The 20,073-nt window shown below is 40.9% G+C and overlaps 1 protein-coding gene across 7 annotated transcripts in view; it reads left to right on the top strand.

The window, feature by feature from the left end:
• The first annotated feature begins 5,224 nt into the window (after positions 1–5,224).
• The window catches only part of scn8aa (sodium channel, voltage gated, type VIII, alpha subunit a), a 58,100-nt gene continuing 43,251 nt past the window's right edge, over positions 5,225–20,073 (top strand). For 6 of the 7 annotated variants that reach the window (XM_028451998.1, XM_028452001.1, XM_028451995.1 and 3 more), the window contains exons 1-4: positions 5,225–5,545; positions 5,819–6,019; positions 9,717–10,050; positions 19,195–19,313. In XM_028451998.1, coding sequence (XP_028307799.1) covers positions 9,772–10,050; positions 19,195–19,313 — 398 coding nt within the window. In that variant the 5' untranslated portion in view covers positions 5,225–5,545; positions 5,819–6,019; positions 9,717–9,771. The remainder of the gene's footprint in view (positions 5,546–5,818; positions 6,020–9,716; positions 10,051–19,194; positions 19,314–20,073) is intronic. The other variant, XM_028451996.1, reaches the window with a different exon arrangement.

The raw sequence follows: 20,073 nt of genomic DNA, 5'->3' as shown, positions 1-20,073 counted from the left end.
CAGGCTACAGCAGTAACTACTACCACCACCACCAGACTACAACAGTAACTACCACCACCACCAGGCTACAGCAGTAACTACCACCACCACCAGGCTACAGCAGTAACTACCACCACCACCAGGCTACAGCAGTAACTACCACCACCACCAGGCTACAGCAGTAACTACCACCACCACCACCAGGCTACAGCAGTAACTACCACCACCAGGCCAGGCTACAGCAGTAACTACCACCACCACCAGGCTACAGCAGTAACTACCACCACCAGGCTACAGCAGTAGCTACAACTACCACCACCAGGCTACAACAGCAGCTACCACCACCAGGTCAGGCTACAGGCCAAGAAGCTGAACATTGGTCCTCACTCTCCTCTATTTTCCTGTGAAAGCTGTATTAACCATAGCCAAAAAGTGTCAGAGCTTGAAGCCAGGATTTCCACATTGCATAAAATTCAGGAGTATGAACGTGAGTTGGAGTGAATCCTCATCGGCCAAACACAAGCCCTTGCTACCAGTTCACAGTTAGCAGATACTATTCATGTGGAAATGGATACTAAATCCAGGATCACCACAAATACTCCTAGTGGATCTTTTGGTCTTCCTTATGCACCTGCTACTGTGGATAACCCCCGGTATCTACTAGGAGATAGACCTAAGGCCCTGTATGATCCACTCTATCCCGGCAGCACCTGCTGGACATAAAACCCTCCCAGCATGGAGAAGTTGTCCTTTCTCTCCTCCTGAGGGTGTAACACTGGAGAACAGATTCAGCATCCTTAACCCTGATGCCTTCCCACCTCTGACTGCTCCTTCTCGAACATCAGCCCACACTGGGTCGCGGGTGCGGAGTGCCTTGGGACGTGTTTGCAGTGTGTCTTGCTCCATGGTTGGATTTCAGCATGACGAGCAAGACTCCACACTGGCTCCACGGAGAAACAGCTCCAACCTGCTGACCACGCCTCCAGAGAGCCACTCCTGCAGTACACCTGAGCTCGCAGACACCAACAAAGTGGTTTCCCACTTGTCCCCTCCTTCATGAAGCTTATTATTGTCCATGTGGACTCTAATGACACTGGTAACTAAGAAGGATTATAACGGCCTCTTCAGTCTTTTAAAAAACAGTGAGAAGACTGTACTCATCAGCTGTCCTTTTCCCACACTGGGCCATGGAGTAGAGCATTTTAGCAAGATCCTGTCTGAACAGCTGGCTCCAATCCTCCTGCAGATTACATGGCATTGACTTTATTGACAATGGCCACGGAATTAGTTATTCCAAATTAAATCATTCGGAATTAAAATTTTCTGCTTCGTGTTTACATGGAAAATGTAATTCCTGAACTGAGGTTTACATGGTTTACATTTTTAACCTCTTTTGGAATAGATCCTCTTTTTACGTACAGGATAGGATCCACCCGAGTAGGCTGGGCAGCCGAGTATTGGTCTCCAACATGGGGTACGCTGTCCAGCCCTGCTACCATCCCATGCCTGACGGTGTCCCTCCTCCTCTGCACACATCCCCATTTTAATCACCATCAGAAGTCAATACAAGCAACAAAAAGGTAAAAACACTGCTAAATTTAACAATCTTTGGACTCCGCCCTTTTATCAAAAATCACCAATTATTCTTGTTGAGGCCTCACCACCAAATTTTAACTTCTCTTTTACCATATGTGATGGGTAAAATCCAGGTCGTTGGTGGTTATGGATGCTGTGCCACCTCCCCTCTTACCATCACGTCATGCAGTCAACTCACAACAGAGGACACACACTGGACCTGGTCATCACCCATGGCCTGTCCACGTGTGTGTCCTCTGTTATTAACTTGGCTGTCTCTGACCACTACTGTGTTTTTCAATATTAACAGCTTTATCCAGCGGTAGACCTAAGCCAGAACAGTGAGAAGGCGCTATATCACACCTGAAGTGGCTGCAAACTTTAAGGAGGTACTAAACAAATATGCACTGCCTGTTTTACCTCTCCCCTGTAATTTTACTGTGGATGACTTTAACAGTAAACTTCAGTCCTGTCTTGATTCTGTGGCCCCACTTGCAACAAAAAAGATTCATAAAAAATGTCAAACACAATGGAAAATTGAGGAACTGAACAGGCTAAAAAGAAGATGCAGGGTGGCAGAAAGAAGGTGGAGAAATAACAAAACAACAGTTAACCAACAAATCCTCTGTGATCAGTTAAAATCGTATAACAAAGCCATAAGAAACACAAGGAATTCTTACTTCTTACTAAAATAATAACAAAAGACAAACAGTGTTGGTTCTACTGGACCTTAGTGCCGCTTTCGACACAGTAGACCACACCATTCTTTTAATCAGACTGAAGCACCTGGTGTGCCTCTCTGGTGCTGTTCACAAATGGTTTTTATCATACCTCACAGACAGGACTTTTATGGTAAGTTTGGATATGTTTTCCTCTAAAGTCCATGACATAATATGTGGTGTGCCTCAGGGATCAACTTTAGGCCCTGTTTTATTTAATCTGTATATGCTCCCTCTTGGTGATGTCATTAGGAGACATGGAGTTCCACACTTACGCTGACGATACACAGCTGTACATCTCTGTGTCTCCTGATGACACCAGTCCAATGGATGATCTTTTTAACTGTATTTTAGATATCAAATCCTGGATGGCAGAAAACTTTCTCCAGCTCAATCAGGACAAAACTGAACTTTTAGTTCTAGGTCCTGATGCCCAGAGAGAGAAAATTTTACCTAAACTTCGAACAGCATCTTTGATTCCCTCTACACAAGTTAAAAACCTGGGCGTTATCTTAGACTCTGAGCTCACTTTTATTCCTCACATTAAAAATATAACAAAATTAGGTTTTTATCATTTGAAGAACATATCCAGAGTCTGTCCCATTTGCTCTCAGGCCAACATGGACACGCATGTTTTTATCACTAGTTGGATTGATTACTGTAATGCCCTGCTTACTGGTCTTCCCAAAAAGACTACTTCAAGTTCATAACAATTACAGAATTCAGTTGCACATGTGCCGATGAAGACCAGGAGGAGGGAACATTAGACCAATTTTAAAATCGCTGCATTGGCTCCCCGTGTGTTTCAGGATACATTTTAAGGTTCTCGTTCTGGTTTTTAAATGTCTTAATGGTCTTGGGCCCTCTTATCTTCAGAACTACTTTTACTTTATGAGCCTTCCCGAGCCCTGAGGTCCTCCAGTGCTGGTCTTTTAATAATCCCCAAAGTCAGGACACGCACACACAGTGCGGCGTCGTTCCAGTTTTACGGCCCCGTCTGTGGAACAGTTTGCCAGAGAACCTCAGTGCTGCAGAGAACGTTCATGTTTTTAAGAACAGGCTCAAGACCCACCTTTTCAAATTAGCTTTCAACGAATTATTTTTTCATTTTAGGATTGTTGTCTTTTTTGCTTTTATAGTTTTAGGTTTTGTTATATTTTATGATGTTTTTATAGTTTTAGGATTATTATCTTTTATGATGTTTTTATAGTTTTAGGATTGTTCTTGTATGTTATTTTATGTTTTAGTATTACTATCCCAGTATTTCCTCGGAGGGAGCCCTCTGCACTACGGGCTGTGAGGGGCCGTGGCTGCAGTGGTTCTGTCTGTGTTGGTAAATGGGTTTTGCTATTTAGCTGTGCTGGCGGCTCTGTCTCGTCACCCTGTGCCCATAGTCTGTGTCCTGCTCCTGGTGCAGACGGCTCCTTGTGATGTCTCCTTACCTAGATCCTCTGCACTTAGCCATGTCCCATTGACCTTATTTTAACCTGTGTCTGTGTGCGGTGGACAGGGTTTGTATGGGGTGGATGTTTTGTTTATTTTTATTTTTAACTTTGTAAAAGCACTTTGAGCTGCATTTTATTGTATAAAAAGCACTTTTTATAAATAAAGATTGATTGATTGATCGATGTCCTTCAGGTCAGACAAATGTAGCTGGAGGGTATCCAAGAGAAGGAAGATGATCAAGACTATAAGTGAGTTGACCAACAATATTAGGACAGACTCACAAAATTAGCCCGAGGGTGTATGGCCCCCCGGCTGCCAGTTGCCCATGTCTGCTCTATGCAATCAGTTAAAATACCTAACTAACTGAGGGTTAAGCAAAGCACCTCTAACCTTACTCGGATTTTAACTTTACAGTTTTCCCAAATTCATTCGAAAAAATACAATTCTTAATATAATGTGCATAATATACAAATATTTTAAGTGCCATAAAACAGTATGTATTACTGGTAGTGTCATGTCACAGATGTTAATTCTACCGCAGGTGTGTAGTGTAAGTTTTCAGTGAAATGATCCCAAACTTTTGAGACTTTAGGTTGGTTCTTCTTTTGTTGTGCAAAACTTCTTCACAATGTAAATGGTGAAGCGACACTGCACCCAGCAGCAAAAATGAATCAGAAAGGTGCCGCCGGCCTGATTTTATCATGAATTTACAACATTAAACGACTCGTCAACACAAATTTTTGGATTCAACATGAATCAGTTATGTTACTAATCCATTTTTGCATTATTGTATATGTTGCACACATTGTGGTTGGAGCAAATCTGGAGACGGTCTATATATTTAATTCTATTTTTTCTTTTGCCCCTCCTGGCTAGAATGCCTCCGACTTTGTAAAAAGCAACAAAAAAAAAAGAGTTTATTGGCTGGAAGTTTTGACATGTTTCTGCTCACTGTGCTGCAGTGAAGTAACAGCTGTTAAATTTAGCACCAACATCAACAAATAAGCGTTTGTGTCCAGGTTAAATGCCCATCTTGTTTTCCTCTGTTTGAGGTTTTTAAAGAATGATCAGATGAGTGTATCATCAATTTTGAAGTTCTATGCATGCAATGCACAGATAATCCACTAGGTGTCAGTAAGTGTAATTACGTCACCAGAGACGATTCTAGTCAAGGAACCACGTGATGGTTTTCAGTCTTACTACTGAAATTCTGTCAATTTAATCAAAATTGTCTATTAATTTAAAAAATATATCAAAAAGTGATGTTGATCGTTTGAATGTTATAAAGATAACAAACATTTCATTTTGTCGTAATGTTTTTCTAAAGGTCTGTAGCGTAAATCAAAATCAAACAAAATCGTTTTGTAAAATCTATTTCATCCAGAGTTTTAAATGGCTCAGAGTTTTGGATCGGATTATTATTATTATTATTATTATTATTATTATTATTATAATAGGACGCTATATAGGTCAAAAAGAGCTGCACTGTGTCTTTGAGGGTGTGTGTGGTGCCTGAGATGGACGTAAGAGGGATGTAAGACAACAGTGAGGTGTGCTGTCAGTGTGACAATGAAGTCAGGATACACAACCATGGAATTATGTCTTTGCAGATGACATGGTGGTGAACTGTAGTGAGAGCATGAGGAGCAAACCGACACTCCCTCACATTCTGCCCAGAGTCATCAATTATGCAGGGACAGCGCTCACAGTGAGGGGGAAGATAGCAGCAGCAGCAACAATATGGCGACAACCGCAGTTTCTCCCCAATCTTTCCCACATCTGCAGCCCCGCCGCGGCTCCACGGATTCATTTTAACGCTTTACAAAGTGAGTATCCTCGGTTCGTGCTTGTTTGGGGAGGGGGGCGGTGGGGGGGACGTGCATGGATGGGTGCGGGTTTGCGTCTCTCTCCATCCGTCGGTATCCTTGCTTTAGCCTGAATGTCGCAGAGCCGCTCTGCCCCGCATCTTTTCCTTTTTGTGTGTGTGTGGAGCGGGATGGATGAGGCAGTCTGCGCTCCCTGAGCCCAGCAAACATATGTCTATCCACCGTTTGGTGTCGATTACAAAGGATTCATTGGATTGTATCTATTTTTTCTAGGATACGCAGCAAAAGCTCTGAGACAGAGGCAGCAAATGTCTCACATGAGAGGCTTCAGGTGGGGCGCCGCCTGACAGCCCCGCTCCATAAATAACCAACAAACACCTTTGAATGCTCAGATCAGATGGACTGCGTTTCGAAATGTTTTTCTACCATTTGGACTCTACCGCGATGCACCAGTGTCCATAAGTCTGCTGCCATGTAAGTAGCTGCTCTCCATCCTGCTGGTTTTTCATGGTTGTGGCAGCGCCACAATCTGCATGTTTGTTTGTGGTCATGCTGTCAGCATGTGTGTTGTTTGTAGCTATTGACACGCAGATGGCTCCTATTGATTTGTCAGTCGACATGGCCTCACGGGTGTGGTGCAGATCCTTTAAGGCAACGCGTAAAAGCGCACGAAATATCTGGAAGGGAGAGGAAAACGCTGCAGCGCGTTCACCGAACAACACACAGGGCTGTCTCCCACTGGTTCATTATGAAACATCGACCTCACGGCTGTGACTTAGACAAACCATCGACTATCTAAGTCAGCAGAAACCAAAGCACTGCAGTAGAGCAGGAGATGCTTTGGTCACTTTGGTTACGGAGCGGCCCGCGCGTCTCTGCGCAAAAACCTTCCCGGGCTGAGCTGCCATGGACGTTTAGAATGAATGAAATGACAGAGGGACACCGATGACATACCCAGTGTATAACCATACAATATTGTTTGTGGGTTTTTTTTTTGGGGGGGGGGGGGGGGGTATGGTTCCCAAACTGTGGTGCGCGATAATGGTGAGACCTGGGACACGACCGGGGATGGAGACACGGGTGGACGGGGGACGGGGCCCGGTAGATCGGCAGTGTATGAGCCCCTCTCCACCCCGGGCGTGCATTCAGTCGTACACGCATACGTGCACATGCTGGCGTGCCGTTCAGAGAGAGAGAGAGAGAGAGAGAGAGAGAGAGAGAGAGAGAGAGAGAGAGACAGACTGTGATGATCCGGGGTCCATTTTAAAACAGTCTAAGCATCCTGTGCTCCATTCCTTTTTCTTTTCCTCATCCCAGCAGAGCAGAAATAGTGTTTGTTGGTCTGATTCCATTCCTGCATCCATTTTTAATCAGACTTTGCTATGCGAGAGGAAGCAGAAAAGTGACAACAGGCTTGGTTTTCAGTTATTATTATGGCTAATTCACGTTTTTTAAAGGCACACCTGAGTGGAACATGCACCTTGCTGTGCAGTAATGGTCAGAATGAGATCCTACATGTGAAATGGTTTCATTCATCTTTCAGGTGTGGCTATAAGCTCTAATCCCCTCTCCTCCCATCACTGCTCCAACACTGATGTTTAAACAGTTGTCATGCAACCTTTTTACACTTCGTCCTTCTGCTGAGGAAAAGAACTGAGTCATGTAGACGTGCACGTGTGATGGGTTTTCTGAGGCTATCCAAAATCAAAAATGATCATTAAAAAGGCTGTCAATGAAGAGTTTACACTAATGCTTTATTTGAGGTTTTATACATGAAGCTGACGTTATGCTGTCATTTTCTGTCATTAGCATGAATAAGGTGTCATGAAGCCTGTCATTAAGTGTTACCATTCGCTAAATTATGACACCTTTCGAGCTATGTTGGCATTTTTTTTTTGCTGAGATAAAGGGATCTAGTGGGGTTAGGGTAAAGGTAACGAAGGGTCAGGCTAACAAACGACACTTAATGACACCGTATTCATGTTAATGACAGTTGCCATGTCATAATAATGACAGTGTAACGTCAGCCTTATGAATAAAACTTGATGTAAAGTGTTACAATGATGTTGGGCGATGTATAAACTATGCAAACAATAGTCAAAGCAATGTAAAGTGTCATCTAATAGTCTTTTTAAACATGAAATGTGCTTTCACATCCCACTTAAACACAGTGAATTCTTCTGGCAGAGGGGAAGGTTTGTTATCAGGACGAATGCTCCCACGAACCATACTTTTGAAAATGGAGGAAAGCAGAGAAAACAAACTTCACACAGAAATCAAACCCAACACCATGTTGCTGCAGTATCAAAGTGCCAGTAACTACCGTAGGCTATACCAAAAATGCTGTCAAAAACATGTTTCACATATACCACAAGGTTATACTTATGAGAGGTTGGGAAAAGGTTAATTTATTATAAAGACTGTCTTTTTTATTTATTTATTTTTACTAATTATTAAAAATGATTTTTAAGACTTCTAATGACCATACAATTATTTCATTTGCCAAGGAGGTAATATATTCACCATTTACTTATTTGTCTGTTAGCAGGATTATGTCAAAACTACTTAACACATTTTAGACTAAATTTAAAATTAAACAAACCTTATGCCATGAAAGATTCCATTACATTTTGGAGCAGAATCCAGATCAAGATACTGATTCTGATTCAGTTTGAAAAATCGCTAAATTCTCTATCTTTCAACGTTGGCAAAAATCTAAAAATTCATGTTTCGATTCGTAATTGACCGATCCCTATGAAATTTGACTCAGTTATGTCGCGTTGGTTCCTCAATTAGCCCACCAAGTTTCATTGGCATCAGATCTTGATTGCACAGTTCATCGTGATTATTAAAAAAATAAAAATGGGGGTGCCCATGTACGTTTGGATTTACTGTATTGGTATTAATGGGGATACACATTTATTCCAAGCCTTTAAAATGTGAATGATCATGGTACACTGATCAATAACTGATCCAGATAACTGCCAATATCTGGCAAACAGGATATTTGGTGCTTAGGTGTGGTGTCCTGTGTGGAGAATATTCCCTCCTATCTCCTTTCCTATCCACTTTTCCATAACCACGTAGATGACGTCACAGGGTTAAAGAAAGTTGTTAGGAAAAGGCGATCCTTTTTGTTTTGACAATCAGATGCACTTCCACTAGGTGACGTAATAATCCGACGGCCGCGACGGTTAGTGATGTCTGCATAAATGTATCAAAGTACATTTATGACACTTTCCGCTGATATAAACTCAAATATCACAAGATTTGAATGTAAATCAAAGGAAAAGAGGATACCAGGCTACGAGGAACAAAAGTGAAACTAAAAGAACGTCACATTGAGAATGGTTGCTCACACTCACCTTCCACTCATTATTATCAATTATGTTGAATAAAACATATTGTGGCTAAAAATGTCTCTGATCCCTTTTTATGTCAGTTATAATCTGATAATATGTGTTACATATCATAAGAAATGGGTTTTAGATGATTTATTTAAAGTTATTAAAGGCATATTATTGCATTGGTAACTTACATGATCTCCGTCCCTTGTCGGTCATCGTGAGTTTCCGTAAGCGCTCGGCTGTGCGTGTTCCTTTAAATGTTGTTGCCGCAAGGAATTGTGGGTCAGCATTATCTCATCTCCTTTGGTAAAGGATGTATCAGTGTTTCCTAGGCTAAGGGAGGTTCTAAAGCAAGCATTGAGCCTCCTTTCCTTAGCTTAAAGAAAATATGAACGCTCTTTATCATGGCCACCACTTAAATACTTCCGGGGGTTAAAGAACAGTGGATAGGAAAGGAGATAGGAGGGACTATTCGGATGCAGCCAAGGAGTCTGGGAGCTCAGTAATTTCCCCCTGGGATAAATGAAGTACTTCTGATTCTAGTTAACCTCAACGCACTGGGCCCAGGTGTGTGACATTACCCAATCAGCAGGCTGCAACACTGAGCAATCAGCACATGATGCCATGGGCATCACAGTAACAAGATAGACCCAATACCTTTGCTTTTACCCGTAGATTGGGAATTCCTACCAATTGACCTTTCTTGGGCATCAATTTTTGGAGAAAGAAGCCAATCAAATGTTAACTAATATGTGGTCCTAATGTAATAGTCTGGCAGCCATTTATCGTGCCTAATACCGTGTTGTGACTTGTTCTTCCTGCAGAGCTGCTGCTGTGGATGATACAAACCTAAAGACCAATTAGCTGCAGGATGAAAACATGGCTTTACCCCTTCTTGCACCGCCAGGACCTGACAGCTTCAAGAGGTTTACTGTGGAATCTTTGGCGGTCCTTGAGCAACGCATCCAAGAGGAGAAAAACAGGAGGCCGCCTAAACAGGACAGCAGTTACCGTGACGACGATGACGAGAACAAACCCAAACCCAACGGCGACTTGGAGGCTGGGAAGAGCCTGCCCTACATCTACGGGGACATCCCTAAAGGAATGGTGGCGGTCCCACTGGAGGACCTGGACCCATTCTACGTGAATACTCAGAAAGTGAGTCCATAAAGACGCACCTTTGTGTTTTCATTGATGGCAGCAAAGTTACTCAGCTCATCACAGGGTGTTTCTGATGTCTTGGACTTTAGTTTAAATGGAAAATTTGGTTGGATTTAGAATGTTCTTTAGGAGAAGAATTTAGAAAAGAGTGGATCTTTGTATAAAAAGGTCAAAGTAAATATTGTATTTAGTTTGGTTTGAGAATTCACATGTAGTTCTTTTGGTATTTGCCTTTTTTCACGTGCCTCAAGATCTTTGCTCTCCTTAAAAGTTGGATTCAGGGGTTAAAACATGAAACTATCACCATTCAATACGTCTGTTAGCTCAAGTTTATTGCAGGTATTGTCTTTATCTAATGGATTCTAATAAATTACGTTTTTATTTGATTTCAGATATTTATATAATTTAGAATGAAAATAATTTCTGTTATCTTAAAGAGAAAAAACTCTTACTCTAATGTAATAATCATAACCCAATCTCTGAACGATCCTTAAATGTATAAGGTTTTTTCTCTTCCTTCTTCACAGATCTTTTAAATGAACAGCTTCAAGGAAAGATGACAAGAGTAATACTGTGTTTCAGGTGCAGTTTATTCTAAGTTAGTCACAAGTGAAATTTAGCAGAAAGCCTGCTGTTCCTTCAAACAGAACAGCTCACATGCAGGCGAGTATCAGAAGCAAGAGTGTCCAGAAAATTGGGGGTAGATATTTTATCTTCTAGGCCCGGGGCGTGTCCCGTACAATAGTTTGGTTGGTGCAAGACGTTTGGGCCAGTTCTAGTTCACACACCACAGACCAATCCCTGCAACTATGATTTCTGAGCTTTAATGTGGTATCAACAAAATGTGGGTGTATGGGTGTTGAGCAGGGTTGGGGTCAATTACATTTTTCAATTCCAATTACGTTTTCAATTACAATTAAATTATGACTACGCTGACTGGCATTTGTTCCAATTACAATCAAATTACCGTTTTTTTTCATCCTCAGAAAGTCAATTATGTTCACAATTACTAAAGTTCAATTACAGTTAATCACAATCACTGAGCCTGAAATAAATAATCTAATAAAAGTTAAACTTCCTCGTGTGTTAGCTTTCTGTTAGCATCTCTTATGATAACAGCTGTAAATGACATTAAAAACAATAGTTTTAATATTAATATTTAATAAATTTCTTTTAAATGATAAAATGTGGAAAAGCTTGATATGACACATATTTTAATAATTGTTAACTCCATATGTGTAGAACTGTATTTAGAACTGTAACATGGTCATTATTAACATCTTTTATATCATTTTCATGACAAGTACAGTCTATTATCTAAACTCAATTACAATTTAATTACGATTACCACAGCAACAGATTTTTAAAATTATAATTGTGCCATAAGTGTAATATATTATCGATTATGCATTTACAATTATAATTGGCCTCAACCCTGGTGTTTAGTCATGGTGACATATAGCTAACTGGTAGTTATAGAGTAGAAACCTAAATAATATATTTTAAACAGATCTAATCTTTTCTGCTTTATCGTTACAACAAACTGATCAGTTTGGGTTGTTCTTTAGTTCTTTGGATTATTGTGAACATCTATGACCAAATAGTGATTAAAGGGGTCACACAGTGATTGGACGTTGCAAATCAGACCAATCAGTGACGTGTGGTGTGTGTGTCTTGACTCTAAGGTGTGGTGTGTTTACAGTGTTTTAATCTGATAATGTGGTGGCTGAATGTAATTATGTTTTCCTCCCTGAGAAGCTCAGCGGTCTGAGAAGAGCCCAGCTCTCCAGCTCTTGATTGGGCTGTGGCAGTATCTGCAAAGTGCTTGCAGGGCTTTGGGGAAAAAGGTCAGGGACAGTTTGTGTTGAAAGACTTCTGTTCCACATGACAGCTTTTCCTAATTGTTCAGAGAAGCAGCAGCAGCAGTGTTGGGCGGACTCAGGCATGTTGTAGAGCAGTGATTCTCAACTGGTGGGTCGCGGACCTGTACTGGGTGGGTCGCGAACAGCTGGTCAAAAATAAATACTTAATGTCTCTCATGTTGGGTTGGACTTTTCTTTTGACAGGCCTGTTGTGAAATGCTTGTTGCATGGGCAAATATATAGATTCATGTTTTAAAAAAAGATTATATGGATTAATAGGATTAAATTTGGTTGGTTGAATCTGGATTTAATGACAGTGGCAAAATTGGGTCGCAAGGTGAGACCAGTTGAGAACCACTGTTGTAGAGGACACACGTGTGTCTCTGAAGGTTTCTGTCATGACTGACACTCAGCATGAGGACGTTTGGGTGACCTTGACAGTTTCCACCAATGTGTACCTGTTAACTGAGCTTTGGAAGGAGAACATTTTGTTAGTAAGCCTATATCATGTAGGTCAAACTCATGTAGATGCTCTGTTGGGCCAAGTTTGGCCCAACAGAGCATCTAATCTGGTAGATTTTGTTTGAAGTGAAATGACAGCAAAAACAGGACTTTTTTCTAAATGACCATTTAAGTTGTACATAAAAAACCTTGGGGGTTGCAGTACTACATTATTTACAGTAATATTAGATTTCAATTTAAAAAATGAAAAAAAAAATAAGATGGAAAATTCTGGCAAACTATTCGACGGAATTCTGGCAAATTACGTCGCAAATTTTTACCAATTGCTTAATATTCACGATTGATTTGAATTTGTGCTTTTTCCTTCACAAAAAGATGAAACACATTACGTAAAAGGCCAACGCTTTATACTCGCCGAAGGTTTTGAGAGTTTAATAGTGATAAAAACTGCTAGAATAATTTTTTTCTTCTGAAAAGCCAAAATAAAAAGCATAATAATAATCTGGATTTTAAGACATATTCAGATATACAGTATATATATATACTGTATATATGACAGGTTGTCTTTAAAATCATCTGGTTTGTTAGTTTGTGATGTTAAGTGTGCTGTGGTGAGGTAATGCTAGTGTAGACTGAGGAGAAAGGCTAAAGTCCTTCACCATGGAAACAATGTATTTTGTCTATTTTTAACAAGAATTATGTAACAAAACATGCATTTTTATTCAAATTGGTCAGCACTGATTCACTTTTCCATTCAAACGCTAACTAACTAAAGAGGAGAAGCTGCCCATTATATATCATCCGTGTTGTGTGCATGTCTGTGTGTTTTGTTTTGTTTTGTGTGTTATCAGCTGCACCATTACTGTCTCCTTCTGTGTTTTACACCTCCCTGTCTTTACACTGTGCACACTGGCTGTTATATAACACATCAGTCCAGTGCACAAAGATTTAGACACGATTCTGATGAAAACCTGCCCAGAAAAATGTGGGATTGTTGATTTCTCACTCACTGACGCACGCATACTTTCCTCGTCTGTTTCCAGCATGTTCCATACGTTTCTCCTCATGGATGCATGCGAGTCATCATCGTGCAATCTGCTTTGTGCCTTTTGTTTCTCGCCTTCAGCAGCAGTCCTACATGTAAGCTCTAAACTGCAGGCTAAGCTAGTTACAAACCCTCGATCTGGTCTCTCTGATGTCAAAGTAAAACTGACGCTGCCTCAGATCCGGCATTTTGAGGAGCTGTGACGTCAGATCAGGTGGTGACCTTGATGGAAGAACATTGCTCTGTATGTCTTTGTCATGAAGAGGAGGGCAGCTGATCCCTAATAGGTTTTTCACAACAGGGCGGAGGGATGAGTGTGAGAGAAGGCAGTTTATCTCCCTCATGACAAGTCTTCCAATTGTGACTCTTTTAGATTGTGTCACAGCCACGACAGAGGGCCGGCTGGTCGGCTGATGACGCAGCATCCCTCCATCCCCACCCCGCTGGTGTCCATAGCAGGGCAGTGCCTCACAGGGCTGAGCAAGGTTGAATTGAACTCAGCGTCACGGCGTGAGGACGATAGAAATTTCTCGTTTTCAAACAGAGGAGAAACGAATCCAAGGATGCACCGAAATGAAAATTTTTGGCCGAAACCAAAAACCGAAAATGAGAAAACCAAGGCTGAAAACCGAAACGCTGAAATAAATTATTATGCAAATGATGTCCCATTGCATTTATGGCTCTGACTGTGTAGTAACTTCACTAAAAATGAAATATAGCAATTATATGAATGCTTCAAAGGATAAATAAATTCAAAATATGAAAATATTTATTTAGCACGGGCATTCCAACAATGCACAATATATATATATAAAAAAAAATGTTTAACTTGTCCCCACTCATACATGAAATAATAATGTACAGGCCTATAACTGACTGAGTTGCTAGAAGAGAGTCAAATTAAACCTTTTCTCTCATTTACACACAAAGTGCATTTAAGTTATTGAGCGTGTGCGTCTCGGAGATGCACACTCTGTGATGGTACGTTCACACCAAACGCATTTCGGGCCTCAAAATTGTGCCTCACGCGCATTATTGGACGCCTGTGCTCATTGAACACAGATGCTTGTCACCAGCGTCAAAGGGGCTTCTCTGTTGCCAATGGTGTTCATACAATGGATGATATTGTGGCGATCAGTTACGTTCATAATTCACCCAGTGACTGTAATATGGTGGGAAACATTATTGTGTTGAGAAGGCAGTGTTTCTGGTCGGATGTATTTTGGTGTGACTCAGTGTGTGCACTGTGATGTTAGATGACCATAGAGAAGTGAGGTGAATGGAGAATAAAGTTTGCAGTCCTTGCTGAATATGCCGCCTCTGACCCCCGTTCATCGGCTCTACATTATCCAGAGAGTGGCTTGGCTTTATTTGCGCCTCGGCGCCGTTTCTGGATTTACCAGAGCTGCGCTTGGACGAGAGTTGCTTTCAGAGCTCTCTCCCGTGCCCAGTTTGACGACCTGCTGACCCGCATCGGTGCTCGCATCTCCTACCAGGACACCAACTACAGGTGCTATATTCCAAATTGGTCGACGCGCCGTGATGTGCCCCAAAATTTCAACAATCCCAACTCTAGCGTTGGCCACGTTGGAGGTGCACGACGCACGTCAAAAGCGTCCGCCGTGCGAAAAGCTTCAAAACGGGACACGCAGCGGGACCTCCAACGCTCCCTAGAAGCACGTCCACCATACAGTTTATTGTGAATTGTTACGGCAAAATTGCGGTTGACCTCATTTGGAGGCATGATTTATTGCTCTGGTTGAATGATGGAGTCCAGGCGAGGCATTGATGATTTTATAAAAAAGATTTATTATAAAATAAAATAAAAAGGAGTAAAAAAGAAGCTTCCATCCTGAAAGAATGAAAGGCAAAAGGCTCGTGGCAGAGCAAAAAGGCAAGACCCACTCTAACTAACAGTTTCACAGCTTATGCTTTTATACAGATAACAGAAAAGTTCCACCCTGAGGTGAGGAGAAGGAGGGAGTCAGATGCCCAACAGTGGAAACATTTGAGGATGATGAAGACGTGTATATTATGAGGAAGATTGGGTGCCACTCTTATCTGTCCTTGATAGTGTGTGCGTTCGTGTATATCTGCATGTGAGTTTGAGTTTTGGCCTTCAGCAGAGACTCTGTGTTGCACTGAGTACAATACGATCTGTACTGTTTAATCTAACATGATTCAGCTGTTCAAAAGTGCAAAGAGTAATGGAGTCATCATGTATTAAAACATGACAAATTGTACACATGAACATACATTTGACGATATGATGATGAATATAAAAATTGCCATAACAGAATGTACACCTGCAGCTTTCGATGCGTTTGGTGTGAATGCCACGAGTCTCTGTGTGCTATGATTGCAGCGTGGATCATTTCTTGTGCGCGCTGGTTTAATCCCATCCAAGTAATAATCTTCATTAAGTACTAAGTACCGTCTTGATGTAGTAAAGAGGATCTCTGTGAAACGTGCGCTGATAGACTGAAACCAGATTCTACTGCTGATGCTTTGTGGTCCGTGTAAACAGAGCGCAACACGTAACTACAGTGTCTACATGACACAAAAACACAAAACACACTTATGTACCTCGTCAACGCTGCTCAGATGACTTTTTAGTGCTCAGATGTATTGAAATACATGAGTCCGTGGACAAGTTGGCACGTTTCCTCTTTCGGTCGGCTTTTTTTCTGCGTATGCAGCATTTGAAGTTAGAAATGGAGCTAATGCTAAAGCTAGCGGGGCAAAGAGCCAGTGGCTGTTACATGTGTGGATGCCTTAATAACAGACGGAGTCGGGCTGTGTCTCATTGTAACTTGTATTACTACTAGTGTGAAATTATTCTACAATATTCACTCATCATGACAGTAAAATAGAGCATCCTAAGTAAATCTACTGCAGTAATTCCTCTCTCAACCAGTAGAAAATACTGTGAACACCTGATTATGAAAAAAAAAAAAAAAAAATACCGTCATATACCATGAAACAGTTAGAATTTTGAAAAATACCGCGATATACATTTTTGGTCATACCGCCCAGCCCTATGTAATATGCATTTATTTATTTTGTAATATGATTACTATTTGATTGGTGATACAAAGAAAGATAAGTGATACATTTGTTTGGTTACTTTAATTAATGGATGTCGACACATATACCTTGTTTAAAAGTATGAAGTAGCCACAAAGTGAGGAAAAGAAAAAAAGATGCATAAAAAATCGTGACAATTGTTAATATCTTGATGATCGTTGATTGATCTAATCGTAGCACCCTGAATCATAATCGAATCGTGAGGTTCCTTAGATGAAACGTTAAGTTCAGTTTATTAGCCACTTGCAGTATGAAAAAACCTCCCTACCATTGACTGCTGTGTATTTATCATTTACCATAAGGGTTCAGCGCTCTCTGAATGGTGCTGGATGGAGACGCTGCAGCTCTGGCTGTGGCCTCCAGCTCCCAGGCTGAAGCTGCTCTCCCTCAGCATTGACCCCCCCCCCCCCCCCACCACCCACCCCCTCCTCCTCTCCTCCTCCTCGCCTTATGCCAGCCTCCCTCCCTCCGTCCTGCTACTCCACAGCCTGCTGCTGCTACACTCACTGCCTGCCTCACAGCGCTGCCACTGCTCCATCCTTCTCCTTCTCCACCATCGCTCTCTCCTTTTTGCTCAGCTCTGGATTATGAAATTTTCAGTAGCTTTGCAGCAGTTTAGTCATGCATTACAAAAATGACTCCCTTACACGTGTGGCATTCGTGTGTGTCTGTGTGTGAATATGACAATACTGGATGACTAATTTTAGGCTTTGTGTACACATGCCACTTAATGTGTATATTTGCACATCAGGTTTTCTACATCCTTATACCTCGAATAGAGGATTTGTTGTTACATATTTACAACTCATTGTGGGAACCAAAACTGGTAGGTTTTCCAGTATGTCTAGGGTGACCATGACCATATTTTGATTTCTAAAAAAAAGAGGACAATTGGGCCGACCTTGTTGAGTACTCAAAAAGTACTCAACGTTTTCTTGAATCTACCTTGTAACGGTAAAATACAATAAAATGAATGAACAAGTTGTTATTGTCCATAACCATAAGGGTTAAAAAATGATGTTCTCTCTTTATAAGAAAGGGTTAGGGTTAAATCTGAAATCAGTGGTGACTCATGTCAATCACTTTTATTTTGCACTTTAGCAATCTGTTCTTGAAACATCTCATGTAAAACTTAAAATCTCTTAATCATTGAAACAAGGCAGTGGCTATCAGATGCCGTATCAATATACCGACATTCTATCCATACGCAGCGCCCCTCATTGGCCAGTTTAGGTCACGTGACTATGACTAAACCTAACCGTAAACCTAACCCCTAACCTTAACCCTAACCTTAAAAATTGTTGCAATATAGGGTTATGACCTAACCCTAAAGCTAACCTTAACCCTAAGACGCTAACGTACCCTTTCTTGAAACAGTTTGAGAAACATTACCTCCTAATTTATTAAAACTATAACAAAAACTCAAGGCTTACAGAACAGTATGTAATCAATAAATATACACTTTAATAAATAACTTTTTCAATTTAATCCACTGCTATTTGGTCTATTTGAACCCTTCTCTCTCTCTCTCTCTCTCTCCCCAACATTCTATCCGTTCACAGCGCTTCTCATTGGCCAGTTTAGGTCACGTGACTAAGACTATACCTAACCCTAAAAATTGTTGCATCATAGGGTTGTAACCTAACCATAAACCTAACCCTAGCTCTAAGTAAGTGTACTTTGGTAAACGTACAAATAGCAACGGGGGTTGTCCGTACAAACAGACACTTTCTTTTTATTAACGTGTTCTCCGAGATGCGTTCATGGTCCCTGTCAAACTCGGACAAATTCAATAATTTGTAAAATATCCTCGGACAAGACGTGAAAAAAGGACATGTCTGGGTAAATCCGGACATATGGTCACCCTATGTATGTTGTGATATCTGACCACTGTTTCGATTATTCATTTACATAGCGTATTCTAACTTTTTAAATGAGAGTATGACCCTGGTGTTCTAGTTATTACAGATCCAATATTAATAGTGTCCACTCATTGTCAACATTGCTTGAGTTGCTTTTGGATTCTTTCTCTCAAAGTGGGTCGGCTGTATTTTCTGCTCTTGCTATTGTTTTGGTTTCCTGTCAACAACTTCTCACACACGCACCTCATTTCTATGTGAAGTGCATGTTTTAGACTCCGTTATGTGACGCCACTACAAGGCCTTTAATACCACACCTCTCCTCCCCACCCTTGCTTCCTCACCCCCCACTCCCGGCCTCCTAGTCAGATGCTCTGCAGGGCTTAATGTATTGAGGGGTGCCTTGTTAAAAGCACAAGAGCCCATATCACTTGTGCAAATGCACAGTTTCATTAAAGTTTCATGCAAATCCCCATGCTTTATTTAAACACTCATGAGGTTATCCACAGGAAGTGGCTCGCCAACTTCTTTGGGTTTTGCTCGTTTCCTTTTCTTGAAGCCGAGCAGTGCAGAAGGAGCAAGACCGTGTTCAAACATCAGAAACATCTGCCCAGCTGTTTGCAAATTACCTTCGTTTAACATTGTGTGACACTGAATGTAAAACGCAAACATGGCACTCATATTTTATGTATTTTGAACATCATGATCTATTATATCGTTTCAATGCTTTTAGTGGTCTATTCTTGTCTTTTATGATCCATTGTGAACGCTACGTAGCAATTTATTAACGCTGTCCTTGTTTCTGTCTGTTTTCTTCTCTCCACAGACATTTATAGTGGTAAATAGAGGGAAGACAATCTTCCGCTTTAGTGCCACACCTGCCTTGTACTTCATAAGTCCTTTTAATCCGGTTAGGCAAGTAGCTATTAAAATTTTGATACATTCATATCCTTTGAAACAGTGTTTGTTCATGTGCATTATTGGTGATTAATAGATCATTGCTTCCTCTGATGTTTCACCTACTATAGGATATTAATAATGTCACATAATGTCAAGTACAATAAGCAGTGCATTAGTCATGTTGATACTGAAGATTCCTGCAGATAAATGTACTCCAAATGAGCTTTTGGCTGTTTTCAGTTCACCTGCTTTTTGTGTCATTCTCCTCAGGGCCAAGAATAGCAGTTTAACCTTGTACCAATACTTATTATAACGCTAATGAAACAGGGAAGAAATGCTGCTGCTGATGCAACAATGTTTAAATATGATACCGATAATTGTCTAGTACTGATTGTTGCAGAAAATGATCTGTATAAAACCTACTGACTGCAGTCATTTAAACTTAATTTTTACATTTATTCAACTTCATTTTAGCAACATATTGATGACCAAATTATGAGGCAAAGCAAAGCACATTTTAACCATTTGGTGAATTATTATTATTTTTTTTGCCAAACCAGTCCAAACTTGTTGATTTGTTGGAATATCACTGAATTGATGATTCATTTTCTACACTTGTTTGTGTACTTTTTGCAGGTCTGATTATTACCTCCGCCACGGCGGTAAAAAGTTTATTTATTTGTTTGTCTGTTAGCAGGATGAGGTCAAAAAGTAATTAACGGACACATTTTTTAACCACAGATAGACCTTACACCATTTAGGATTCCATTGATCTTTTGGAGGGAATCTGGATAAATACACTGAT

The sequence above is a fragment of the Gouania willdenowi genome, chromosome 7 (genome assembly GCF_900634775.1).
Source record: "Gouania willdenowi chromosome 7, fGouWil2.1, whole genome shotgun sequence".
In the NCBI taxonomy this organism is placed as follows: Eukaryota; Metazoa; Chordata; class Actinopteri; order Blenniiformes; family Gobiesocidae; genus Gouania; species Gouania willdenowi.
This window is presented reverse-complemented; position numbering and strand designations above follow the sequence as displayed.